This window comes from Caretta caretta, chromosome 11 (assembly GCF_965140235.1).
Source record: "Caretta caretta isolate rCarCar2 chromosome 11, rCarCar1.hap1, whole genome shotgun sequence".
Classification (NCBI taxonomy): domain Eukaryota; kingdom Metazoa; phylum Chordata; order Testudines; family Cheloniidae; genus Caretta; species Caretta caretta.
The window spans coordinates 4,499,391-4,526,732 of NC_134216.1; the positions used below are offsets into that span (position 1 = coordinate 4,499,391).

Sequence of the window (27,342 nt, forward strand, 5' to 3'; positions counted from 1 at the left end):
CAAGGGGTCTCACAGGGGGCCAAGGCAGTGGGGGGCAGTGACTGCTCCCCAGGCAGTGGGTTCGTATCTGTGGGGAAGGGGATGTGTCTGGTGGGGGTATCTGTGCAGGCTCCTGGTGGGGAGCGAGGCACCCAGCCCTGGGAGCCAGCGTTGATAGCCTGAGAGCACACCGTGTTCCGTCCACCCCCGGTCACCACTGTTCCAGGCTCCCGAGCCATCGCCGTGCGAGGGCAGCTCAGCTCATCTGCCCTGGGTGCTGCCGCTGAGGGGGGAGCGGGATGTGGATAGGGAAGAGGCAGATTTGTTAGTGCATGTGGTGTGCTCAGATGTGGGGTTGGGGGAATGACAGCGCAAGTAGGGATGGAAAATGTCACAAAATTATTTTACCAATCTGTTTTAAACGTTAACTGCAATATATTAACAGTAAGACTAATACTTATTGGTTAACTTATTGGTTACATCCCTACTATGTACCTACATGGGGAACACAAATTTGATAATAATGGGCTCTTCAATCTAGCAGACAAAAAGTATAACAAGGTTCAATGGCTGAAAGCTGAAGTTAGACAATTTACCAAGGTTTGTGGTGGACTCTCCATCATTGGAAGTTTTTCAGTTGAGTTTGGATATTTTTCTAAAAGAGATGCTGAAGTTCGAACAGGAATTCAGAGAAACCCTATGATCTGGTTTCAGAGTAGCAGCCATGTTAGTCTGTATTCGCAAAAAGAAAAGGAGTACTTGTGGCACCTTAGAGACTAACCAGTTTATTTGAGCATAAGCTTTGTGAGCTACAGCGTCACACTAGATGACCACAGTAGTCCCTTTATAATCTACAAATCTATGTGATTTGGTTTTATAATCTATGATTCTATATAATCTCATTAGTTTGATGACAATATGCAATACAGAATTCTTAAGTTTTTATATTCAAAGCCATCAACTGCTCATAATTTCTGAAAGTACTTAAAGGGAAGAAAGTCTAGCCAAACTTCCACAAACTCCGCTTTATTAATACACATGGCAAATATGTAGTAATAACACTAACTTCCCAACATACACAAGAGATGGATCTTGGGATACCTCCCCTAACCCTCCAATGACATTTTCATAGAAGAGAAAGGGTTTTTTCCTCCTTTCATAAGAACCTTGTGTAATTTGACATTTTGTCCTAAAACCTGGACGATGTATGGACCCAAACACATATTTAACACCCAACAAGAATTGAACAGGAGCCTGGAACAGAACAGACTTAAAAGAGATATAGAAATAGGACCGGAGTTGGGATCTTGAAATGGCATTTCTTCTGAGGGGCCATGAAGGGAATGCAGATGTGTATCAGCAGGTAAAGAGTAATAATGAGATGCTGTTCCTGGGTGCAGTCCCGATTTCAGGTTTAGTAATTTCAATATTCTCTGAATTTAAACTCATTAGAAATATTTTTGTTGTTGTTTAAATACTTTTTCTTATATAGTGAGCTATTCTGGGGTACGTTTTATACTTTATTATTTATATCACAGTTGCACCTAAATGCCCCAACCAGGATCTGTGGAGTAGACACGTGGCAAGAGACAGTCCTAACTGAAGAGCTTACAGTCTAACTAGAAAAAAAAGACAAAACCAAGAGCGGGAGAAAGGAAATTATTCAATGTCATCCCCATTTTACAGATGAAGAATTGAGGACCAGAGTGATTAAGGGTCCCGATAAGGCAGTGGCTTTTCACTGGGATTTTCCATTGACCTCATTGGGTTTTGGACTAGACCCTAAGTGGCTTGTGCTCAAGGTCCCACAGGGAGCTGAACCCTGAGACCTAGGACAGTACCATCCCCATACAAACATCCTCCTCCTCCTACTTCAAAAAAGTTTCTCTTCTCCAATTCTTGCATTTTCCAGCTTTTTGCCTTTTTTTCTCCTGTTCGGTTTATTGTGGTTTAGCGAATGAGGATTCCTCTTAAAATAAAAGGGAAGCAACTGGACACAACCAAGAACTGAGGCCTGGACTTTCTGGAATGCCCTGCTGCCAGTGTCCAACCACAACCAGGCGTACCATCTGTGGGTATATCTAGACTTGGAGCTTGGGGTTCAATTCCCGGCTTGAGGAGACGTACCCGCAGTAGCTCTCATTGAGCGGCAGTGCTAAAAATAGAATGTAGCGATGGCAACATGAGCGGCGGGATGGGCTAACTGCCTGAGAATGTCCTCATTGGAGATCTTAGGCACATACTCGGTGGCTACACTCTATTTGTAATGCACTAGCTCATTGAGAACTTGCACAGGTATTTGTCCTGGAGCTGGGACTCTCACCCCAGCTCCCACTGTAAACAGACCTTTTCTGATAACCTGGAGGGTATAATAGGCTGTGTACCAGCAATGAGCTCCCTTGACCTAATGGCTAAAAACACTTTTCTCCAGGGCTAGATTTTCTTTTCTTTTTAATATAGAAAGGGTAAAGTGAATTTCAAGTGTTCATGAAGAGTCTCAGCAACTCTGCAAAGATCAAGCTGAGATTTTATGAGTCCCATTACAGAGAGAGAGTACACCTCACGTCCTTTAATGGGACTGGAGATTTATCAGTGTGTAGATAAAAATAAATTGAGATTTTATGGGAGGCAGAATTCTCCAAAGACACTTTCAGCAGATTTCTGAAAAATGCTATTTGCTGCTCCTCTCACGTATGAGAGGAAGAGAATTGTTCTTCTGAGAAGACGACAAGATTTGTGCATGAAGAATCTCCCCATCCTTCTCACCACTTCCTGCAGCCTACTGATGACAACCCTGTTTCAAATGGGGTCCTGTGGGCAAGCGCCTGGTGTAAAGGGTTAGATGCAAGATGTCGAGAACAATTAGGGAGAGATGCCCAACAATGTAATCTAGTGGGGAGAGTAGCTAGGCACAAACGGCTGGCTGGGCAGTGGTCAGAGTCTCCTACAGTAGGAACGACATTTGGTACTTTTGATCCAATGTCCACCGTTGGACTCTTCTTCCCTCTTGCTTACCACCTGCAAACCTTTAAATCTACTGCCTACCAACTGAAAACCTCTTTTGCACAGTCATAAATGAATCACTTAGACATTGTACCCGTTGTATATGAATCTTGTAGGCCATTTCCATGCTTATGTGATGGTATTTGCAGTCAATGATCCAATAAAACCTTAATTAAGGAAAGCATTGTCACTTTGTTCACTTGGCAGAAGACTCAAGCAACAGAATGCTTTTACTATTGTCTGGTAACCATCTGCAGCTAAGCACCCTGTCTGAACAGCAATGTTAACCCCTGGAAGTGAGAGGCAAAGTGTAAGAACTCTGTGTGTGTGTGTTCCCCTCCACCTTCTCCACATATGGTAACTGGGACATGTATCTAACTGGCATCTTGGCAAATTCATAAAATTGACCCCTATTCATTCTTACATTGCCCACGGCATCATCAATTATACATGCCCAGCCAATTCCTGGGCATCTTCTAGTTCTAAAAAAGGAGGCGGAGAAGAAAGGAACAAGCTGTAGTGACTACACACTACTGCAATACAAATAAAGAAAGATAATTAGGCAAATATCGGGAGCCTGGATTCCTCAGGAGATTAGTAACGAGATAAAGAGCCCGTCATCCCTCGATTGCATGTTCAAGTTTTGCCCAGGGTGGTAGCGACCTATAGTTCTAGTCATCTGCTGGCTGTTCAGTGCCCTTGTGAAAGAAACCGGTTCCAATCGGTTGTCAGGGGTTATGTCACAAACACCACTAGAAAGGAATGAAAGAACGGCGCTGCACCCTGTCAGGCTGCGTCTACGCTGGCCCATTTCAGGGTCTGAAAGGTAGTTCACCGCCGTTGCGGCACAATAGCAACCGTGGAGGGTGTAGCACAGAGTGGAGCAAGACGTTTTTACCACCAGCCCATTCAACTCTAAATCAGAGCAGCATTGGACAACGACAGCGGTAAAGACGCCTGAGAAGCCTCCACCACTGCTACAGCAGAGCGGCACTGGGGATGAATTACAGGTCCTAAAGGTGCCAGTGTAGTAGTACCCTTAGGGGGACACTAAATGCCCATTTGAGGAGTGGGTGGTACACAGCCTATAAGCAAGTGTCCCTTATCGGAGCTAAAGCACTTAAAGGTGCTTTTCTTAGTCACCAAAGAGACCTGAGCTGCAAGTGCTATAAATAATTTAAATAAATACTGATGCGTCCAATGTCTCGTATTTCTTAAGGTTTCAAGGCCCAGATGTGAGACAAGACTCCAAATCAAAGAAAAAGCAGGAGCACGGGGCACTTAGAGCACGGTGGAATAAATTTCTTTTTTGCACAAGTGGCTTAGTCTGAAGTCTGTTTCCTGATTTGTTGTTTCTGCTGTAAACAATTGAGCGCGCGCACACACAAAACCAGGCACAGTGGAGCGAGAACACAGAGGAAAAAAAGCTTAACAAGAGGCTGTGGCAAAGTGGCCTAAGCCTCTGGTTTTAAATACTAGCCCCATGGTAGTCATGGGTTCAAATCTTGGCAGGATCACATCAGCCCTTCACCATTCCAAGATAGATATATTGAGTTCTAAGCAATTTATTGTATGTGGGTCTTCAGGATGAGATTTAATAACTGCGGTCTGCAGTAATTGCAAATAGATGGTCATTGCATGTTAGCCTAGGCAATTCTGAAAACCTGGGTGCAAGGTCCTGACTGCTCTGCACAGATAATAAAGATCCTATGCACTTGTTGCAGTTCTAGAGATCTGCCCCAGTGGCCAAAATTCCTCCTCTCACTTCTGCTGTGCTGCGCCCCAGACTGCTGCTAAGCTGCCACCCTCACATCTCAGCAGTGGCTGCATGTCAGTGGTGAACTACTGTGACAAAGTTCCTCCTCTGCTTTGGTGGCTTCTGAGCTTTCTGGCAGATTTGCTCGCCTCAGAGGTTTACGGCAGTCCTCAGTTTGGCTCCTTTTGTTAGTGGCACAAACCTGCCATTCAGTCGGCTAACCTCATCACTGGCCAGCATGGGGAAAAGGAGAACAATCCCCACAGTTTCTGCTGGCCCACCTAATGGGTCAGGGACAGGCCAGAGACCTTCCCCTCTGGTGGGACCCACAGTCCAGATCAACTCCTCTTATATCAAATAGGGAGTTGGGGGGATGGGGGGAACCCAGGCCCGCCCTCTACTCTGGGTTCCAGCCCAGGGCCTTGGGGATTGCAGCTGTCTATAGTGTCTCCTGTAACTCCCTGGGCTACTTCCCCATGGCCTCCTCCCAACACCTTCTTTGTCCTGACCACCGGACGTTCCTCCTGATGTCTGATAACGCTTGTACCTCTCAGTCCTCCAGCTTCTTGCGCGCCTCTTGCTCCCAGCTCCTCGCACACACCTCACTAACTGAAGTGAGGTCCTTTTTAAAACCACATGCCCTGATTAGCCTGCCAGTCCTAACTGATTCTGGTAGCTTCTTAATAGGCTCCAGGTGTCCTAATTAGCCTGCCTTAATTGGTTCCAGCAACTTCCTGATTGTTCTGGAACAGCCCATTATCTTACTCAGGGAAAAGGGATCTGCTTAATCTGAGGCTAGTATATCTACCTTCTATCACTCTCCTGTAGCCATCTGGCCTGACCATGTCACACTACGTATACAGTGTGTAAAGTTCTTTGGGGTGATAATAGTTTGCATTTATATGGCACTCTGCCTCTTCAAGGCAGTCTGTAGCCATTCACTAGTTCCTCCTTGTGACACTCCTGTGATGTAAACAGGTGAGCATTATTTAAAATAAAACAGGTGTGCAAACTGAGGCCCAGAAGGGAGGTGCCTTGCCCAAGGCCACTTGTGAGTCATTGGCAAATACAGGATTAGAACTCGGAATCTGCTGACACCCAACCCTCCTTTCAGTGACCCAGATAAGCACCTTGCCTTCTCCTTCCATCCTTTGGGGGGAAAACGCTATAGAAGTAAGGCAGTGAATCTTCTCCAAAACCCATTCATGTGTTTTATTTTTGGAAACTCAAACAATACAATGATTCTGTGAGTTTTTTTTTTTTTTTAAAAAGTGTCTCTTCCTTTCTAGTTACTGTCTGTGAAAATAATCTTCAAGACGCTGTTTCTTACATGGACTCGCTGAGCAGGTGTCTGCTCCTGCATCCTGAGAGGCACTCCTGGAGTCAGACCGCTGGCAAGCGTCAGCCGCCTCCACGAGCAAAGCTTCGTCGAGGTTGTCTCCCTGCTCAGAGAAAGTCCTCTGGAAAAGGCTGTAAATGGTCTGCTGCTTCGGGTCTCGCTGTGGAGGTAGAGCAGAGAGGTTCTGCACACACAGGATATTAACAAACAAGCCAAACAGCCAGCGATTATAATTCGGTCACAGCTCCCATTTCCTTCACGGCTCCCCTGACCAATGGAGAATGGAATTCCAGTACGCGAGGTACCCATGAGAGAACGGCCAGCCTGAACTCAGCTCTGCCGTTGTGCCCTCTGCAATGAAGCCACACATCACCGTTTTCTCAGAGGTGGAGAAAGAGGAAGGGGTTGATTGGCAAAATTTTGTGGCCCCTTGCGGAGCAAGGAAAAGCTACTAGAGGGAGCTTTTCCCAGCGAAACTTCTAGAAGAATTTCCTCATGGAGATTCCCTCACAGTGAAGGCAAGGGGGCTGCTCCCATGGATCCTTATGATCTGGGGGAGCTGCAAGAGGCCAATGAAATACACACATGGAGGTCCTGTGCTCCCTGCCAGTTCTGGTCCCTGGTAGCTCCCTGGCCACGCTACCTAGGTCTCCCAGGGGATGGGGGCTCAGCAGAAAAATTAATAGATCCTGGAGCTGTATTTGCATTACCAGCTGCCCACTGCCTGCCCTGACCCCATCCTCTTTCCCATGTGGGTCCCTACCACATGGAGAAACCTCCACAGGGCCTAAGGGGGTTAGGAAATGGTCCTGCAGAGGCACCAGAGTCTCCTTCCACACAACAAGATTGGGATCATTGCGTGGAGGGTCCACTCCAGCATGGATCGGGGAGGAAGGTGGATGACCCAGCCTATGGCATTTAAAGCAGAACTGGTGCGAGCTCAGATCTTCTCTTCTGTTAACCCGTCACTCTAGAGACATACAAAGCCCAAGTCAGCTTAACTCCTCCCAAGAATGACTCGGGCTGATGTCTCACAGTCACAGCACTTACCTTGTAGAAGTAATCAGTGGCTTCAGCTGTTTCAGAGAAACTGGCTTCAGAAAGACCGGCTTCGCCCAGCACTTTGATCTTCTCTTGAATCATAGGCCTATGGGAAGATAACAAGCACCAAATATTGCTAGAAAGGAAAGCGGTAGCATTTAAGATGTCCCCAGGGCTCCTTTCCAGGCAGAGGAGCACAGAATCATTTACCATGAAAGGCAAGGTGGGTGAGGGAATCTCTTTCATCGGACCAACTTTTACTGGTGAAAGAGACAAGCTTTCGAGCTTACATTCGTCTGGTCTGGGAAAGGTACCGAGTGTCACATCTAAATACAAGGGAGTTAACCCATGCTGCAAGAGACCATTTCCAAGGCGAAGTGGGCAGTTAACACCTCTGCAGGAATACGACAAAGGAGAATTCGTGGGTTGCAGATTGTTGTATTAGACATAAATCCAGTGTCTATTAAGTCTGTGATTTTTGGTGTATAGCAGAGTTATCAATTTAAGCTCCCAGGCTTGTCCTCTGAAGGTGTTGTGCATCCTTTGAGGATGAGGACTGAGAGGTCTGATATGGAGTGATCGTTTTGTGAAGAAAAGTGTTTGCCCCTGGGTGATATGGCGTTTTTGCCTTTTATCATTTTCCTGTGCAAATTCACTTAAGAGCACAGTGATTGTCTGGTTTCACCCACATAGTTGCTATTGGGTCATTTAGTGCACTGGATGAAGTACACGACATGTTGTGATAGGCATGTGTAGGACCCCTGGAGCTTGAAAGGTGTGTGTCAGGGGTGTCAATCATTGTAGCAGTGGAAATATGTCTGCAGGTTTTGCATCTGTTGTTATGGCAGGTGCTGTTGCCGCTATGAGTTGGCGTGTCCTGATCTGTGGGGAGCTTGCTTCTGATGATGAGTATGGTGACGTTAGGGTATTGGCTGAAGGCCAGCATAGCGAGTTTGGGAAAGATTTCTTTCAGCATGTGGTCCCCATTGAGGATGAGTTGTAATTGTTTAATGATGCCTTGTATGGGTTCCAGTGTGGGGTGGTAGGTGACAACTAGGGATTTGCAGTTGGGAGGGTTCCTCCCGCCCCTCCACCAATACTGAAGCAGGTTCTCTCTGAGTGTTTGAGTGGCCAGTTCCATGATGTGATCTACTTTTCTGGTGGAGTTTCCTTGCTTAGTAAAGGCAATTTTAAGTGTGTAAAGGTGTGTGTCTCAGACTTTCTCCTTGGAGCAAATTCTGTGGTATCTGACTGCCTGGCCATAGATTTCTTGGTATACTGGGGGTAGTTACTGGTTCTGTGGGTTTCTTGTATATAGTTGTTTGTAGGGTTCCATTGTTGAAGCTGATCATGGTGTTCAGGAAATTGATGCTGATGTGGAAATGTTCTAGAGACAGTTTGATGGATGGGCGTGACGCTCTGTGCCTCGGGGGAACACCCTGCACCCCCATGTTCATCCTTATAATATGGTTGTGTGGTATCCAATGCAAAGTTTGTCATGTCGGGTGTCTTCAGAAGGCTCATGATACACTGAGCATTGTTGTTATGGTAATGTTATAGTAATTGTTGTTACAGTAATGTTCTAGTAATTTTATAGGTTGTAATTTCATGTATATAGTTATGAGGCTGAAAATGTGTCCTCATGGCTTAAAACAAGCCCAGGCAAAACTCTCCAGGAACAGATGGGCAGTTCATACCTCATCAGGGCATGTATGGGACAAACCCAGCCCAGCCTCACAGGAACAAAGGACACTGGCCTAGGCAGTAACAAAGGATCTGTTGGACTCTCGAATGAATGAATCACCCCACTTCCCTTGGTCAGTTTGGGACTACGATGAGGTAATGCTCACCTGACCCAGGATTGGGGGGGCACAGCCAAAAGGGAAGAAAGAACATGACAAAAGGGAGAGACGTTTGCCATGCTCTTCCTCTCTCTTCCACCTCCATCTACAGACACCACCATCAAGCGACTGAAGCGCTGATCAAAGGGGAGAGCCTGGCTGAAGGGCAACCAGACAGCTGTGGTGAGAGGCATCTAAGTTTGTAAGGGCACTGTAAGTGTTAAGATCAGTTTAGAATGCATTTTGCTTGTATGTCATTTGACCAAATCTGACTTGTCGTAGTTTGACTTATAATCACTTAAAATCCATCTTTTGTAGTTAAAAAATTCGTTTATCCTACCTGAACCAGCGCGTTTGGTTTGAAGCATGTCAGAGACTCCCCTTGGGATAATAAGCCTGGTACATAACAATATCTTTGTTAAATTGACACACTCATATAAGCTTGCAGTGGGCATAACTGGACACTGCAAAACAGGTTCCTAGGGTTGTGTCTGGGACCGGAGATATTGGCTAGTGTCATTCGGTTGCACAATCCAAGCAGCAGCTGGCCAAAAGTGCTCACTCACATTACTGGGAGCAGCTTACGTGCCAGAGGCTGTGCATGAACAGCCCGGGAGTGGGGGTTTTCACAGCAGAGCCGCGTAAGGCTGGCTCCCAGAGTCATGATTTGGAGTGACCTAGCAGATCACCGGTCCAGATAACACCAGAGGAACATCACAATGGGTGGTGGTTGTTGAACTTGTGGTGGAAATATATGAGGGAGTTTAGGTCATCTGTCCAGAGAATGAAAACATCACTGATGTATCTCAGGTATATCATTGGTTTTGTGGTGTCATTTACCATGGGCCAATGAAAAAATATTGTCTTCGGAGTATTGAAATGCACCAGCCCTTTCACCTTAGGATAGACCCCATCCTTGCAGAGCCAGTTCTAGTAACCAAAGTCAATTTTACTATGTTGCCTTCTGTTTGTATGCACACACCTAGAATGCTGTGTTAAGTTTTGGGCACCTCAGGACCAGAGATATTAAATAGAGGCATTCAGAAAAAAGCAGTAGAAAGGATTAGAGGGGCTAAATGGACTGATCTGGATGTAAAGGTTGAGAGCTAAATGTGTGCAGTGTAATTAACTGACAAATAAGAGGATGTGATTGCAGTCTACAAATATTTGGAAGGTGTAAAGATCAAGGTGGGAAAGTGGTTCCACAGGGTGGTACTGGGAGCAACAGGTTCCATTCCCATCTCCAATTCCTAGGATTTGCAGCACATGACAAGAAACTATAAAGAAGTGAACATCACCTAGCGCAATTAATGACCCTTCATTAATAAAATGCCCTCATCTCTCCTGGAGTTGGCATGGGTGGGTGGGCGGATGAAAGGATAAGTATGTCCTCTTCTGAAAAGCATATTTCCTTTCAGTCAAGCACCAGTGGTTGCATGGACCACATTTCACAAATAAAAAGGAAAATTACTGTCATTAGCTTTCCTTGAAATGTGGGCGACATGTCAGTTTCCAGTTCCTCATGATGCAAGGCCATAATTATTTGCAATCATGATATTCTGGGAACTGTATAAGTTCACTTCAACTCATTTGCGCTTTCAGATGAGGTAATGGAAAGATATAATTTCGGACATTCAACGTACCATCTGGTGAATCATTTTCCTTCATCAATTGCAGGCCCTTTCCCTCAAAACACGGAGGATTTCCTAGATTCCCTCCCCATCACATTATACTCCCATAGCCCCACATCCCACCAACCTTCCCACAAGCCAAAGAAGGATGGATTGAGTTCCCACTGGGGCACGTCAATGTCCCTTCGTGAGCTGGTCAGACGGCTTTGCTGATGAGCGACATGAGAGGAAGCAGAGCAGGCTTCCTCTGTGTGCCCAAGAACTCAGGACCCAGAAAGTCGTATGGGCCTTATCTCTGCTGAACACCCTCAGTCCCCGCTAACTTCACTTCTCGGGAAGCGCTCAGCGCCTGTAATACTCCGTGTTGCAACCAAGAAGCAGTCAAACTTCCTCTCAAACATCTCAACAACCACTCTTTGCCTGATAAATAGGTCTGTTTTATTGGCTTGTCACCCTCAGTGACAAGGCCAGACTGTTAACAAGACTTTGCCCTTCTAGAAAGCCTTACCCCAAGGCAAATATCACTCCTCCCAGTACACTGAGAGCACGTTACTGCCACCCCCATGGTACAGAGAAGGAGTCAAGCACAGAGAGGTTAAGTAACATATCCCAAGTCACACAAGTCCCAAAGAGATAGATGAAGAGTCAGACTGAGTCCTTTCCACTCCCTACCATAAGTAGTCATCTGCTGTGCCTTTAGCCACCAGGTAATGAACATTAACAGAACTGGTTTGTCCAATTCGATGTGCCCGATCTTCTGCTTGGATCAAAACCTGTATTTAAATAAACAGAGAAAGCACAGTGAAACAGTATAACACACAAGAATTTACGAAACCGGCCCCAGGAAATAGAGACCTATCTTTCCTGATGCTTAACTACTCCGATTTGTACCCTATTAGCACCAAGAGTCCCCAGCTGAGATCAGGGCCTAGCAGAGAGCCAGCCCTGCCCGCCAAGAATTTATAACCTGAACAGCCAAGCTGCAAAATGGGCGGGAGGACGGAAGGGTTATTTCCCCCTTTCACACGTGAGGAACTGAGGCACAGAGAGATGAATCAACTTGCCCCAGGTCACCCAGGAAATGTGGCAGAGCAGAGATCTGAGTTCAGATCCTAGTCCCTGGCCAGCACCTGAACCCCAAAGATCAAGCTTCCTCTCACACATTTTCCTCTGATGTCCTCTAAACAACCAGCTGCTAAAAGAATTCCCTAGAGAAAGCTTCTCAGTTTCCTGCATCACCAAAAGCATGTGCATGTGTGTGGGATTTGCAATTAACACCGTGAACAAACAAATACTCATACAGTTTTTCCGAGGCATATGGGGGCTGTTGGAATTCCAGTCCTGCCGGTAACTGATAATTCAAATGGCACACTGTATTCAGAGGGCCCTCAAACAGCTCCACAATTTGTACATATAAAGATCATTTACCGAAATGCCGCTGCCTTAGGGGAGGAATGCATCAGCTGCTTAATGGCGCACAGCTGGGCTACTCTGCAGTTTAGAGCAAGAAGTGAAATAGAATGAGATGTGGCGTGGCCCAGTGGATCGAGCACTGACTGGGATTCAGGAGACTTGGATTCTATTCCCAGCTCTGAAACTGGCCTGCTGGGTGATACTGGGCTAGCCACTTCGCGGCTCCGTGCCTCAGTTTCCCTATTTGTATATGGGGCTAATGATACTGACGACCTCCTTTGTGAAGTGCATCGAGAGCTACCTGGTGAAGAGTGCTAGGAGAATGAGGTATTACTATTATCCAACTCAAATGGCTGGTGAATAGTAGGCAGGCAGGATGGAATCTGGGCAGGGATCCAGGCTTAGTACCCCGCCCTCTTGATTGATTGATTCCTCAAGGAATCAATTCTGAAGCACTTAGATGAGAGGAAAGTGATCAGGAACAGTCAGCATGGATTCACCAAGGGCAAGTCATGCCTAACTAATCTAATTGCCTTCTATGACGAGATAACTGGCTCTGTGGATGAAGGGAAAGCAGTGGATGTGTTGTTCCTTGACTTTAGCAAATCTTTTGACACCGTCTCCTACAGTATTCTTGCCAGCAAGTTAAAGAAGTATGGGCTGGATGAACGGACTATACGGTGGATAGAAAGCTGGCTAGATTGTCGGGCTCAACGGATAGTGATCAATGGCTCCATGTCTAGTTGGCAGCCGGTATCAAGTGGAGTGCCCTAAGGGTCGGTCCTGGGGCGGTTTTGTTCAATATCTTCATAAATGATCTGGAGGATGGTGTGGATTGCACCCTCAGCAAGTTTGCAGACAACACTAAACTGGGAGGAGAGGTAGATACGCTGGAGGGTAGGGATAGGATACAGAGGGACCTAGACAAATTGGAGGATTGGGCCAAAAGAAATCTGATGAGGTTCAACAAGGACAAGTGCAGAGTCCTGCACTTAACACGGAAGAATCCCATGCACCGCTACAGACTAGGGACCGAATGGCTAGGCAGCAGTTCTGCAGAAAAGGATCTAGGGGTGACAGTGGATGAGAAGCTGGATACGAGTCAATAGCGTGCCCTTGTTGCCAAGAAGGCCAATGGCATTTTGGGCTGTATAAGTAGGGGCATTGCCAGCAGATCGAGGGATGTGATCGTTCCCCTCTATTCGACATTGGTGAGGCCTCATCTGGAGTAGTGTGTCCAGTTTTGGGCCCCACACTACAAGAAGGATGTGGAAAAATTGGAGAGAGTACAGCGGAGGGCAATAAAAATGATTAGGGGACTGGAACACATGACTTATGAGGGGAGGCTGAGGGAACTGGGATTGTTTAGTCTACAGAAGAGAAGAATGAGGGGGGATTTGATAGCTGCTTTCAACTACCCAAAGAGGATGGATCTAGACTATTCTCAGTGGTAGCGGATGACAGGACAAGGAGTAATGGTCTCAAGTTGCAGTGGGGAGATTTAGGTTGGATATTAGGAATAAATTTTTCACTAGGAGGGTGGTGAAACACTGGAATGTGTTACCTAGGGAGGTGGTAGAATCTCCTTCCTTAGAAGTTTTTAAGGTCAGGCTTGACAAAGCCCTGGCTGGGATGATTTAGTTGGGGTTGGTCCTGCTTTGAGCAGGGGGTTGGACTAGACACCTGAGGTCCCTTCCAACCCTGATATTCTGTGATTCTATGATTCTCTTGAAGGCGGCACACTTGGATTTCTAATGACAAGCGGTCAGGCCCTTTGTTTTATGTTCAGAATGAAAGGCAGCACTTGCAGCCCTGCCAACGCTGTGCTGGAACACTGGCTCAGTACTGACCCAGAGAATACGGCCACCTCATGAGTCACCAATCCAGTGGCGCAAGGAGATTTTAACTCTTACCAGTACACACAGGCGACTCATGGGAGGGACACAAAGGGGAGCACCAGCTAAAGGAGAGGCAGGTGACCTCCCCAAGTGACTCCTCCCCGCTCTGCCCCCAGCCCAGGCCCCCCGCGCTCTCCCCATCCCATATTACCTGGCGGGTGGGGGGGAACTCTGTCCTCCTGCTGTGCCGGATATGGATTTCTGAACTGCAGGGCTCTCCCGGGAACTGCAGTGGCGAAAGGAGCAGAATGTGGGGCCACTGGGCAGCCCCATGCCAGCAGCTCCTCCAGCCCCAAGCCCTGTCCTCTGGCAGGGCTGTACACACCCCAGACAGGAGACGCTGCTGCGTGGAAGGGCTGGGGGCGGTACAGCCATGCCAGAGCGGCCCCGCATTCTGCTCCTTTTGCCGCCGCAGTTCTCGGAGGAGCCCTGCCATTCTGAAAATGTGTCCTTCCGGTATGGCATACCAGCAATAAATATCGTAATGGTATGGCATAGCTCACCGTCCCCACTCACTTGCACTAATCCCAATTCAGGCACTGCCTAGCCTTTCCTTGGAGGTTTCCAAGCCAAGCGCTAGCTAAGACTGACTGATCAGTAACGGTACCAAGCACACATGCTCTGCAGGAGTGTTTTCCACCCCTCCATTTTCACAGCTCAGCACTTCTGATTCACTTGCACGATGACACCAGAGAGATAACAGATCTTTGTGAGCCAGAGGTGAAATTGGTTTAAATTGAGACATTTGCCTTGTTATATAGAACAGTTCAAAGCTGTAATCCTATCTACTGCCCCAACTGGATGCAGAGAACCAGGACTAGAGCGCATGGACAGCTGAAAAGAACAGGATTAATTTTCTTTAAATAATTAAAGAGAGCAGTAGAGGGAACAGAATACAGTGCAGCTTTACAAGGTGCTAATATGCCCCCCATCCCATTACTGTACTATCTGAGTCCCTCTCAATCTTCAAGGCATTTATCCTCAACACACTTTTGTGAAGTAGGGAAGGGCTGCATTCCCATTTTACAGCTGGGGAACTGAGGCCCAGAGAGACTGAAGGCACGTCTACACCGCAGACCAAGGTGTAACTGTAGAGCAGATAGGCATATCCGTGCTGGCTTTGATCTAGCTAATGCAGGTAACAATAACAGTGCAGATGCAGCTGTGTGGACCCCAGCATGTGCCAGCAGCCCACGTGTGTCCCTGCTGTCCCCAGCAGGCATGCACTGGGGAAACTCACTCATGCTGAAACTCAGCCTGCCACATTGTCACTGCTAGTATTAAGAACATTAGAACGGCCAAACTGAGTCAGACCAAAGATCCATCTAGCCCAGTATCCGACAGTGGCTAATGCCAGGTGCCCCAGAGGGAATGAACAGAACAGGTAACCATCAAGTAATCTACCCCCTATTACCCATTCCCTGCTTCTGGCAAACAGAGACTAGGGATGCCATCCCTGCCTTGTCTAATAGCCACTGATGGACCTATCCTCCATGAACTCATCTAGTTATTTTTTGAACCCTGTATAGTCTTGGCCTTCACAACATCCTATGGCAAAGAGTTCCACAGGTTGACTGTGTGCTGCATGAAGAAATACTTCCTTTTGTTTGTTTTACACCTGCTGCCTATTAATTTCATTTGGTGACACCCCCCCCCAGTTCGTGGGTTATGAGAAGGAGTAAATAACACTTCCTTATTTACTTTCTCCACACCAGTCATGATTTTATAGACCTCTATCATATCCCCCCCTCACTCATTCTTTTCCAAGCTGAAAAGTCCCAATCTTACTAATCTCTCCTCATATGACAGCCATTCCATACTCCTAATAATTCGCGTTGCCCTTTTCTGAACCTTTTCCAAGTCCAATATATCTTTTTTTTTAAAAGGGGCAACCAGATCTGCATGCAGTATTCAGGATGTGGCCATACCATGCGCTAGCTAGATTAAAGCTAGCAGAGGTATGTGTGTTTAACTGGTAAAACATTCTGGTAAATGTTCATCCCTGTTTCTCTACTAACATAAAAACAATGTGCTGTTCCTTCCACACCACAGTATGGTGGCTATATGGAGTAGCCTGTTCTCTGTTTTGGTGGATTACGTCATTAGCCGGATCTGGTATTAATAACCAGTAATGTTACTTCTCACTAGCAGCCAAGCTGGCTCCATACGGACACTTAGTCTTTTATCTTACTAGACCATGGGTAGGCCCCTACCAAATTCACAGCCATGAAAAAACACGACATGGACGGTAATTCTGGTCTCCCCCCTGAAATCTAGTCTTTTGTGTGCTTTTACCACATACTGTACAGATTTCAGGGGGGAGACCAGCGTTTCTCAAACTGGGGGTCCTGACACAAAAGGGAGTTGCGGTGGGTTATTTTAAGGGGGTCGTGGTACTGCCACCCTTACTTCTGCGCTGCCTTCAGAGGTGGGTGGCCAGAGAGAGGCGGCGGCTGACTGAGGGCCCAGCTCTGCAGGCAGCAGCGCAGACATGAGGGTGGCAACACCAGACCAGGCCATCCTTACTCCTGCGCTGCTGCTGGCGGGCGGCTCTGCCTTCAGAGCTGGGATCCCGGCCAGCAGCCACCGCTGTCCAGCAGCACGGCCACCAGCAGCAGTGCAGAAGAAAGAGTAGCCGTAGAGCACCTCAAAGACAATAACCTTATGAGCCCCCTCCAAACTCCTTTGTGGGTCAGGACCCCTACAATTACAACACTGGAGGTCTAATACTCACTGCTCTTTACCGCTCTGGGAGCAGTTTTCTGCGGCAGGGTGTAGCAGTGCAGCGGGTCTCCAGCAGGGGGGCCACGAAGACCTGGTACACCCTGTCACAGGGCCCAATCCTGGAAGGTGAAGACTGCCTCTTGTAAGACGGTACGCACCTTTACTCCCACTGCAGTCAAAAGGAGTTAAGCTACTCCTAGGATCAGGTCCCAGGAGTCCAAATTAATACATAGTAAAATACTGAACAAGATAACCTCTTCATCCCTTAGCTATTTGCTGCTAGATGCAAAGTCCCCCACGTGTAGCTGGGATTAAAAGGAAAATGCCATTTAAAATGAGGTGTGATGGATAATCAGAACTCCCTAGTCCTAGAGAGTGGAGCAGATGGTCAGTATTGATGATGGGCCTATTCAAAGCAAAAAATCCACAAACTGACCAGCTGGTCTAGTGGCAGTTCTCATGATCCAGTACTGGAGTGATTCCAAGACAGAGAACAAAAGTTTGTATTGCTTTTGAGTGATCCCCTCTGGCCACTGACTGACTTCACTGGCAGCAGCAGCCAGTTCAGTCAGCTGGGGTTGCAGCCATGTAAAGGTTTTTGGGGGGCTGGGAACGTAGAAGAGTAGTAAGTGAGGAAGGAAACAAATCCTGGATGATGCTCCTTTAAATCCCTCTCCCCACCTCCAAAGAACCACCATAACACTTTTCCATTTCCACCCCTCAACACTACAAACAGTTGCCTTTTTTGGCAATATGACCGATCAGTACAATAATGAGAATAGTAATACCCCCTAGCTCTTATATAGCACTTTTTTCAGTAGCTCCCAAAGCACTTTACAGCGGACATCAGCATCATTAGCCCCGTTTTACAGATGGGGAAACTGAGGCACCATGCGGGGACGTGACTTCCCCAAGGTTACCCATCAGGTCAGTGGCAGAGCTGGGAAGAGAACCCAGGTCTCTGGAGTCCCAGTCCAGCGCTCTCTCCACTGGCGCACACTTCGTTAAGTTATGGTAGTAACGTAGGTTTCTTACACCTGGGTTCCAGAATAACTCTGCAAACACCACCAAGTCGGCAGAAGAGAGGGTCAGCCCCGTGTTGGCAGCAGTAAGGGATAAGACAGCCACAGAGTGCTTCTCGGAGAACTGGAACTTCTGGCACAGAGACTGACGCTCAGCTGAAGGTGTGGCGCCATCAATGCGAATATATCCAATATGCTGAAAGGAGGGAGTGGAGAAAGATCATTGGCAGGTCTTTATTTTCCCAAATTTTAGAGGATTTCCCCCACCACCACCAGTGCTTGTGAAGATCAAAAAACCCACTGAACTACTCCTTAACATTTTGCTATATTTTAAATGCATTGGCAAGGGGAAAAAATATATATATATTAAATTTTATTTCAGCATTTTCTAATGCTGCCATTCGATTTGGGCATAAACGCACAATAAGGAACCAGCATCACCAGCCGCCATCCCCTCAGCTACTCTTCATCCGGGTCACTATCATGCTTAGGCACTGGGCTGCCTGCAGAGTCCGGGTCAGCGAAAAGGAGACGTAGATGAAAAGGTTCAGTGCAGCGCTGAGAACTGCCCACATATTGATGCTGCAGCTGCAAAGCTAACAATTTTCCAATGGTCTCGTCACCGAAGAGGAGCAGTGATACGATGGGTACCTTATAAATGTCAGGGATGATGAGCAATTGCCGAGTACTACCCTCAGAGATTTCTCAGTGAGAAATTAGCAAAACCACCTCCCATCTACCACGACCAGGTCTCACAGCCACTTCATGAGCTTTCAAAATCTGATCGATCAGATGAAACAGGCATAGAAACTTGATCTCTACTCATCACTAGAAACAGCAGAAAGATCGCTATACAGTTATTAAGTAGACTCGAGCCGCCATACAATAGCCAGGCACAAAAATCAGAGCAACAGGGACCCAAGAAACAAAAGCCATGCAGATATAGCTGGGGCTGGTTTCTCACTGCCTTCTCACCACCTTCTCCAAAGAGGTACGAAAAGCAGCAATGGCAATGTATGGTAGTAAAACAGCACTTCTCAAAACACCGTACACACATCACTCCAGGTGGTGGTGAACACCAAGAAACTTCTGCAGCAATAGCCCTCACATACACAAAATGTACATCCCACTAGGCAGTCTCATTCTGGAGACTCAGTAATCATGGCCATTACTGAGACATTAGAGATATCTCAATAAGAGAATTGTGTGTGTCACTAACTTTCATAAAGTAGGTGACCTGCCAGAAGTCTCCAGCAGCTTTGAAGTTGGATCAATAATAAAATTAACAGGAACCTGATTTAAGAACTTACTTTGTTCTCCAGCTCTTTGCTGATTGCATTCAGTACTATCCTGTGATGAGCGAACACCAGGAATTTGTCTCTCCCGCTTTCCAATAAATCCAGGATGTATTCTCTGTATTAAAAACAAATAATCCAAGTTATATTACTGATGTCTCTGTTGTCCCATGCACACATTACCTTCAAATCCGAAGAGATATTGTTCGTCTATAGGCAGAAATCAGGAAACTGGCCAGCAAAAAATAGCATTTCAATAATCAATATCCACATATAAAAAAAGATCTAGGGACACATCACTCATTTTTCTGGACATCTGGCCACTGCATGACAAATGTATCTATTTTTATTTGTACATCACTGAGTCGCACTTGATGAAACAGAGTGACCCAACTTAAAGTCAGTTCCATTTATCTGTCTATCCCATTCATTCATATTTCTAACTCTAGGCATCTTGTGGAACACGTTATGTTATCTAGGAGGCAATTACCCATAATACATTTATTTAATGCTGTTGTCACTCTAAAAAGGAAACTTCCCTGAAGAACAAATTTAACAGGACATCTTGAAACTTATTTTTCAGTCCACTAAGACATACAATCGCTTGTTACATAGGAAACTCATTGCAAGTTATTTACAAATTGTTGGGAACAGGTAAATCAAATTTTAGCTTCTAATGAGGATAGATGGCTTGATGGATTGGTGTTAAAATCAGGACTGTGAAGTATTTCACCACTAAGTCACTGTTTTCAACACAGCCCAGGCCAGCTATGACTGAAAAAACCAAACGACTCCGTGGCAAGATGGACTTAAATTCTGCAGCCAAGTCACTGAACTCTGATGTTCTGGTGAATCATAGGAAATTCTATTTTAGTTTAATTTAATTTAATTTAATTCAAGAGAAGGTTTACACTGAAACAAAGCTGAAAACGAACAATACAATCAGCTCAATGACCCTCTGTGGAATGATATTCAAGTCATTACATTTATTTGATATGCTGTCCTGACATTTTCAGTTTAACATGCAACAGATTTTTTGCAACACTGCTGCATTGGAGAAGTTGTCAGGGGGAAGTTGGACATTTTGGCACTCAAGATATTGTGGGAGGCATACTGGGATGGTGGAATAAGGACATTAGCTCGAGCTACTTCTGAATATTAGCTAGGCAGCTCTGCTAAACCAGTCAAGCAGCTTAGGCTAGCATTTAAATTTTAATCTTTAGAATTTCATAGGTGCCACTGCCTAAATGGGGCAGTTCCCACCTCTCAGTGCTATTTTTTCAGACCTCTGCAGACACGGGGGAACAACACTGTACGGTTGTATATTCAGTTCACGTGGTTTTCTTCACCAACATAAAGACAAGAAACACTTTTTTAAAACAAAAGCAGAGCCTCTGGGCTGCAATGCTGGATTGTGCAGCAAATGCTGTGGCTGTGAAGTCATGCAGTACACATGACCCTGATCATTCCAATAGCATGGCCGGTCAGTGGGCTATAATAAAAATCAGTGGCAAATTATAAATGTCCCCATAAAAAACAAACAAAACCAACATCCTAACTGATCCGTTGAGAGTCTCAGCAAAAAAAAAAAAAAAAAAAGCTACGGAGGAACGGGCCTGCAGCCCATCTCGAAGGGATTGCCTCTACAGAGGAAAGAGTTAAAAGCCCATTCATGGAGGAAGCTTACATTGTTATCATGATCCCACGTGGGCTCTGTAGAGCATTCAAGACCTTCAGGGCTGTCAACATGGCACCTCTAGTGAGCACTATAAAACTAAAGACTAAATTTGGTTGACAAATAGGTTGGCTCAATGCTTTCTGCAGCAAGACTGCAGTGTTCGTTTTTTAAAATTCTCTTTACACTGATGATTGCACTGGTTTGTTCCTTTTAAACTAAAGAAAGGCCCGAACCAGAGGACTTGATCTTAATCCCAAACATTGGGTAGCTTTATATATGGAACTAAACATCCCAATTTGGACCTATCTGGAATTAAATCTGAAGACTGGGCAGGTAGAGAGACCTTGGAAGAAGAGACTGCTGTGTGTTGTAATTAATTTTTTTTTTGTTAGCTGCACTTGATTTTGCTGCAATCTTATCTCAAAGGCTCAATTTCTCTCTTCTCACTAGGTAGGTCAGAATGAGGCACTGGATTAACCTCTGAGGATAGGAGTAGAAGCCATGGGCTTAAATTGCAGCAAGGGCGGTTTAGGTTGGACATCAGGAACAACTTCCTAACTGTCAGAGTAGTTAAACACCGAGTAGTAGTTAAACAGAGTAGTCAAACAGAATAAGTTGCCTAGGGAGGTTGTGGAATCTCCATCGCTGGAGATTTTTAAGAACAGGTTAGACAAACACCTGCCAGGGACGGTCTAGATAATACTTAGTCCTGCTTTAAGCGCAGGGGACTGAACTAGACCACCTCTTGAGGTCCCTTCTGATCCTATGACTGTCACACAACTTACATGACTGAACGGATTTTGGCTTCTGCGGTTCTGTTATAGAAGAGGAGTAGAGCTTCCTTCTCCTGTTGTTTCTGTGAAGAGGGGAAAAAACTGAATGTCGATTTCAAATCTGCCTTCCCTCCTGGGTGTCATCCATTTCAGTGTATCTGCTGCTGCCATTGGGCACTGTGCTGGGGAAAAGCAGGCTCTCCCTGAACACTGGTATTTACAAAACGTAGTACATGGAGGGGCATATCTTTCACCATGCGCTATCAAAATCCTGCCCCTGTCGCTTACCCCAGTGGGACTGCTCCTGTTCTACTCTGACTGGGGACCACCCAAGCGTGGGGAGAAGTAGATTGGCCCCCATCTAAAAATTAAAGTTCGGAAAACTGAAGGAATACTCTCTCACGCTAATTGTATTTTTTATTTCGCCAAGGGATGCTGTGCATAGAGGGCTTTGTCTGCACTACAAGCAGAGCCGTATTTAAGCACAGTCGTGGCCAAATCACGTCATAATTTGCTTTTTTCTTACGGGTGCGGACAGAAAAAGGCGTCATAACCATGTTAGAGAACCAAGTTTTAGCAAAGATCTCTCTACTAGATGGGTCCAGCGGTCAGAGCACTTGCGAGACCCTGCTCTGCCACAGACTTTCTGCGTGACCTTGACCAAGTCATTTCAGGTATATCTACAGCGGAGCTGGAAGTGTAATTTTGAGTAACTAGTTTTGATCGCGTTAGAATGCTAAACAATAGCAGCACGGTTGCTGCGGCCCAAGCAATGGTACAGACTAGCTGCCAGAGCACAGTCCCGACCGAAACCCTAGCTACACACTCAGGATGGCTAGGCCATCCTGCCGCTGGCAGTGCTGCTACCGTTAGTGCCGGAGGTTGATCAGAGCTAGCCTCCAGCTCCAGTGTAGACACAACACGACGCTCTCTAGGCCTCAGAGTCCCATCTGTAAAATGGGACTAGCAGCAGAGGTGTTGTGAGGGTGAACTGAAGTCTGTCAGAAGCTTCGATACTAAGATGATAAGCACCATAGAAAGGTCTATAAGACAAACAGCACAGGTCTCTAACACGGCTATAATATGCCTTTTCTGTCCACAGAGGCACAAAAACAGTTGGCCACAACTGTGATTCACAACCCTGTCGGTTACACTTGTAAGGTAAGTGCGGCTTATGAGGCCAGACAGGAGAGTAAATACAGAGGAGCGAAAGACAGTAAATAGAGCGAAGAGGAGATAAAAGGCGAATGGCGGGGGAAACGAAAGAGTGATATGCAGCATGACAAGAAGATGAAGCAGCTGAAACTAAAGAAAGAGGAAGCTGACCTGTTATGATTATTGATGTTGTGCATTCTTGGATACTCAAGAGAACCATTTAAAACAGTACCCTTGAGAACGTCGGCTGTACATTTTGATGCTGATCTAAGAATCTGGGAATTGCTCTCCACGGATTTTTTTTTTTTTTTTTTAAGTGAGCACCTGAAATACCAACAGTCCATCATGTTAACAGTTTCTGACTCACGGTTCTGTATCCTTTGACCATGTCCTTTGCAGCGGCAGCCAGCTCAGCCTTGGTCTTTGCATTCATGCCTTCAGGAGCCACCACTACCATTTTGCGTTGCTTTGCTGGAAGCTGGGAGAGCACGTCTGATTTCAGGCGGCGGATCATGACAGATTCTTCAAGCAAAAGCTTCAGTTCTCCTAGGTTGGAAGATCTGGAGTAGTCCCAGCCCCATGGCATCTGGGGAAAAGCAAACCATGATCATCAGCAACAAAAGCCACAGGAGCCTTTAAGTCATTCTCGGTCAAGGGGATCTGGCTAGGGAACAAACTTCCACAGGAGAACAGGAGAATCCAGAGTCTGCCTGTCTTCAGGAAATGCTGCAAAGCCTTCCTCCTTTGAAAAAGCCTTTCCACGGTAAGAATGACACTCATAACACTGACAGGCCAATTTGCCCTCCAGTTCTTACCATGAAAGCCCTACTCCAAGCAGCCTATTGCCCCTGAAAATACCAGAGACTCCATGAAGTCCATTAGGGGCATGGCTATTGCTTTTACATGGAAGGTGCTCAGAGACGACTAGAAGGTCAGTGGTTGAGAGGGGCATGAAGCCAGGAGATTCCATGACCGTCAGGAGGAGGTAGAAGGCAGGGGCACCATCTTGGCTGTAGTGCATGAAGGGGCATTGGTGGAAGGAAAGAGGACTATGTTGCACTGGATGCAGGTGAGAGAGAGCCCGGGAACAGGATCGTGACAGACCCTGCTAGCCTGGGAGTTGAGGCGAACACTGTGGGGGTCCCAAGGGCAGGTGAAGTAGCTGGAGGAGCAGCACCTCACCAGCAGGAGCAGATTTACCATGAAACAAACCGTGCGGTGGCACGGGGCCCCCAACGACAGGGGGGCCCCCAAAATGCAGGACAAATATCTGACAACCTGCCCCTGAGTCCCGGGCTGACGGCGCAGCAGGGTTCAGGCAGGCAGGCTGCCTGCATGCCACGGTTGGTGACCCCACGCTGCTCCCAGAAGCGGCCGTCTGCTGGCACGTCTCTGTGCGCCCTGGCGGGGGGAAGGTGGCTCTGCACGCTGCCTCACCCCAGGCAATGCACGGAGACCCGCTGCCCCACACCCCCAAAGGGGCGTGCAGAGACGTGCCAGCAGCAACGCAGCAGAGCTAAGGCGGCTCCCTGCCCGCTCTGCCTCCCTCCCTCTGCACCGCTTCGCTCCCAGAAGCGGCCAGCATGTCCCTGCGGCCTCGGGGGGGGGGGGGGGGTGTCTCCACACGCTGCCCCCGCCCTGAGTGCCGACTCCCCAGCTCCCATTGGTTGGGAACTGCGGCCAACGGGAGCTGCAGGGGCAGCACCTGCAGGCAGCGACGCGCAGAGACCCTCTGGCCCGCCCTGCCTAGGAGCCACGGCCGGAGAGGTGTGTGTGCCGGTCGTTTAGGGAGTCGCACCGCCTGAGGTAAGCACTGCCCCCCTTCCCGCCCTTCCACGCCACAACCCTCTGCCCCAGACCAGAGCCTGCACCCCGCACCGAAACTTCCTTCTAGAGCCTGTACCCCTCACCCCAACCCAGAGCCTGCCCCCAAACGTCCTCCCAGAGCCTGCCCCCCAACCCCCTACCCCAATCAAAGTACCTCACTTTATTTTCATTTACTTCCCATTAGTGATAATATAGGAGGATGAAGAAAAAAAGAATGTACAATTGGGGGAGGGGGGGAATAGATAAGAGAGAATGTTCTTTTTCTTGGCTGGGTCCCGAGGGGTGTGTGTGAAAATGAAGCTGTGCACAGGCCCCACTAACCCTAAATCTGCCACTGCTCACCAGGCCAGAAATCCAGACTGAGCAACCACCAGAGGGGCAACGTCTTTCACCAGGCCAGTGCATCTCAACTCTGCGTGCATCACTGGTGGTCGTAGAGGTCTCAGGTTGGGGGGCAGAAGCTGGGGGGGAAGGGGGTGGGGGGTTGGGCACCTCCGCCTGTGTCCAGTATCAGGGGGGTGGGTGGAGGCACATTTGTTTTTCCTCCTAATTCCAGACCCTCAGCATGTAAATTGTCTTGCACACCCACTGAATGCTGAATCAGCACATCTCCCCACTTTGCCTTTCTCCTGATCAGCTTACACCTGATGTGTGATGTACACCACCGCACCTACTTCTGCTACTGCGAAGTCTGGCTCAGAGGCCTCCATGTAGCTTGCAGGAAGCAGGTGCAACTATATTTGGTCATGTCTCAGCATAAATCAGCTCATTCTCCAGGAACCTTGCACTCATGGCATCTATTCTGCCACGGCAGCTTGCCTTAACGCTCCCTTTATTTCCTTCTCCCAGTCGAAGCTACCACTATGCTTAGCATATCCTCCCAGATCTGGTGTACAGGAAGAAAAGAACAAGCTGTATTCCTAACATCAAGCTCATCTCTGCTATAACCATTGTCCTTTCACTCCCCCTCCCAATCTTTATCAGCATCCTTCACCATATAAAATGTAATTTAGGTTGTAGGATCCTCAGGGTAGGGTCCTGTCTATTTGTCTGTAAAGCTGCATGTACTCCCATTGCACTGTACTAAAACAACACACACCAACAATAATATCAAATGCAATTCCCTGCCTCTCTGGGCGGGGGGTGTGGGTGTGAAGGTGAAAGAGTTAATGTTTGAGAAGTGATCTGAAGATGTAAAGCTCTCAGTGCAATCATCAGTATTTCTTCTCAGACTGGAGCATGGTGTATTTGGAAATGTGATTTTGAAGACGGCTTTGGATGTGCTTTCCTGAATGTCACACCATATTGTTCTCTTATCTGCTTCAGCGGAGAACAACTAAGCTGACAACCAACACCATTAAAATTGATATATTCTCCAACTAAAATGCCTCAGAACATTTTCCCTTTTTCAGGCTACATAAGCAAAGGGTTTTTTAAACTTACTTCAGGGCTTATAGTCTTTCATTCTGGGATCAGCCTTGGTGCCCTTCTTTGCATCATGTTAAGTCGCTACAACATTTAATTTTACATAATGTGGTGACCAAAATTAAACAGAACATTGTAAATGGAATTTCAACAAAGAGTTGCTTTATCTCAGCAGAACTCCCATACAATTCTGCTCTGCTGTTCTAGCACTGGGGCGGATTTATTACAGGGACAGCGAGCAGAGACTTCTGTCGAAACGGATCACAAATGGAGCCATATTCTATTTGTTACTTATTTACTTTCAATTTAAAAAATATTGAAAGCTGTTTGTACAAAATCATGACTGTGATCAGCACCGATTCTCACTCTCGCCAGTGGTTTCTAGAGAGGAGCCAAGAAGTCAACTCAAGGTCTGAGTCCTTACCTTCAAGGTGCTCAATAACCCAGGCCCAGCATCTCTAAAAGATCCTAAACCTCAGGAATGGAGGTCCACTCCAGCTTCCTCAGAGGCTGGACTATGAACGTAACAACATAGAACTTAAGAAAATAAGAATGGCTCTACGGGTTAGGCCAAAGGTCCATCTAGCCCAGTATCCTGTCTTCCTACAGTGGCCAATGCCAGGTGCCCCAGAGGGAATGAACAGAACAGGTAATCATCAAGTGATCCATCCCCTGTCACCCATTCCCAGCTTCTGGCAAACAGAGGTTAGGGACACCATCCCTGCCCAATAGCCATTGATGGACCTGTCCTCCAGGAACATATCTAGTTATTTTTTGAACCCTGTTATAGTCTTGGCCTTCACAACATCCTTTGGCAAGGAGTTCCACAAGTTAACTGTGCATTGTGTGAAGAAATATTTCCTTTTGTTTGTTTTAAACGTGCTGCCTATTAATTTCATTTGGTGACCCCTAGTTCTTATGTTAGGAGTAAATAACACTTCCTTATTTACTTTCTCTACACTAGTCATGATTTTATAGACCTCTATCATATCCCCCCTTAATCATCTCTTTTCAAGCTGAAAAGTCCCAGTCTTATTAATCTCTCCTCATATGGCAGCCGTTCCATACCCCTAAACATTTCTGTTGCCCTTTTCTGAACCTTTTCCAATTCCAATATATCTTTTTTGAGATCGGTTGGCCACATCTGAACACAGTATTCAAGATGTGGGATTTATATAGAGGCAATATGATAATTTTCTGTCTTATTATCTGACTATAACAAATTTATATTATAATTACTGTAGCATTCAAGAGCCCCAGTCATGGACCCCATTGTGCTGGGTTCTGTACAAACGGAATAGAAAGGTAGTCCCTGCCCCAAGGCGCTTACAAGCTAAGAAACTAAGGTCCATCACAAACCCCACATCTTCCGCCCCAAGTGTCAGGCACACTTCTTCAACCTACCCTCTCTAAACACACACAGAGACTAGCATGTTCATTTAAAAAAAACCCTACCAAAATAAAACACTCCACACACAATTCTCCCCCAGGTGGGTGGGGGGGGGTGAAGAGACGGAGAGAGAGAGAATGAACCACATATGA

General features: G+C 46.7%; 1 protein-coding gene across 5 annotated transcripts in view; it reads right to left on the reverse strand.

Moving 5' to 3' along the window:
• Nucleotides 1-5,924: 5,924 nt before the first annotated feature.
• Nucleotides 5,925-27,342, reverse strand: part of SMARCAL1 (SNF2 related chromatin remodeling annealing helicase 1) — a 61,554-nt gene continuing 40,136 nt past the window's right edge. For 4 of the 5 annotated variants that reach the window (XM_048868621.2, XM_048868625.2, XM_048868624.2 and 1 more), the window contains 7 exons: nt 22,916-23,134; nt 21,406-21,476; nt 18,958-19,060; nt 17,661-17,843; nt 11,263-11,363; nt 7,128-7,224; nt 5,925-6,261 (listed from right to left, as the gene is read on the reverse strand). In XM_048868621.2, coding sequence (XP_048724578.2) covers nt 6,028-6,261; nt 7,128-7,224; nt 11,263-11,363; nt 17,661-17,843; nt 18,958-19,060; nt 21,406-21,476; nt 22,916-23,134 — 1,008 coding nt within the window. In that variant the 3' untranslated portion in view covers nt 5,925-6,027. The remainder of the gene's footprint in view (nt 6,262-7,127; nt 7,225-11,262; nt 11,364-17,660; nt 17,844-18,957; nt 19,061-21,405; nt 21,477-22,915; nt 23,135-27,342) is intronic. The other variant, XM_048868623.2, reaches the window with a different exon arrangement.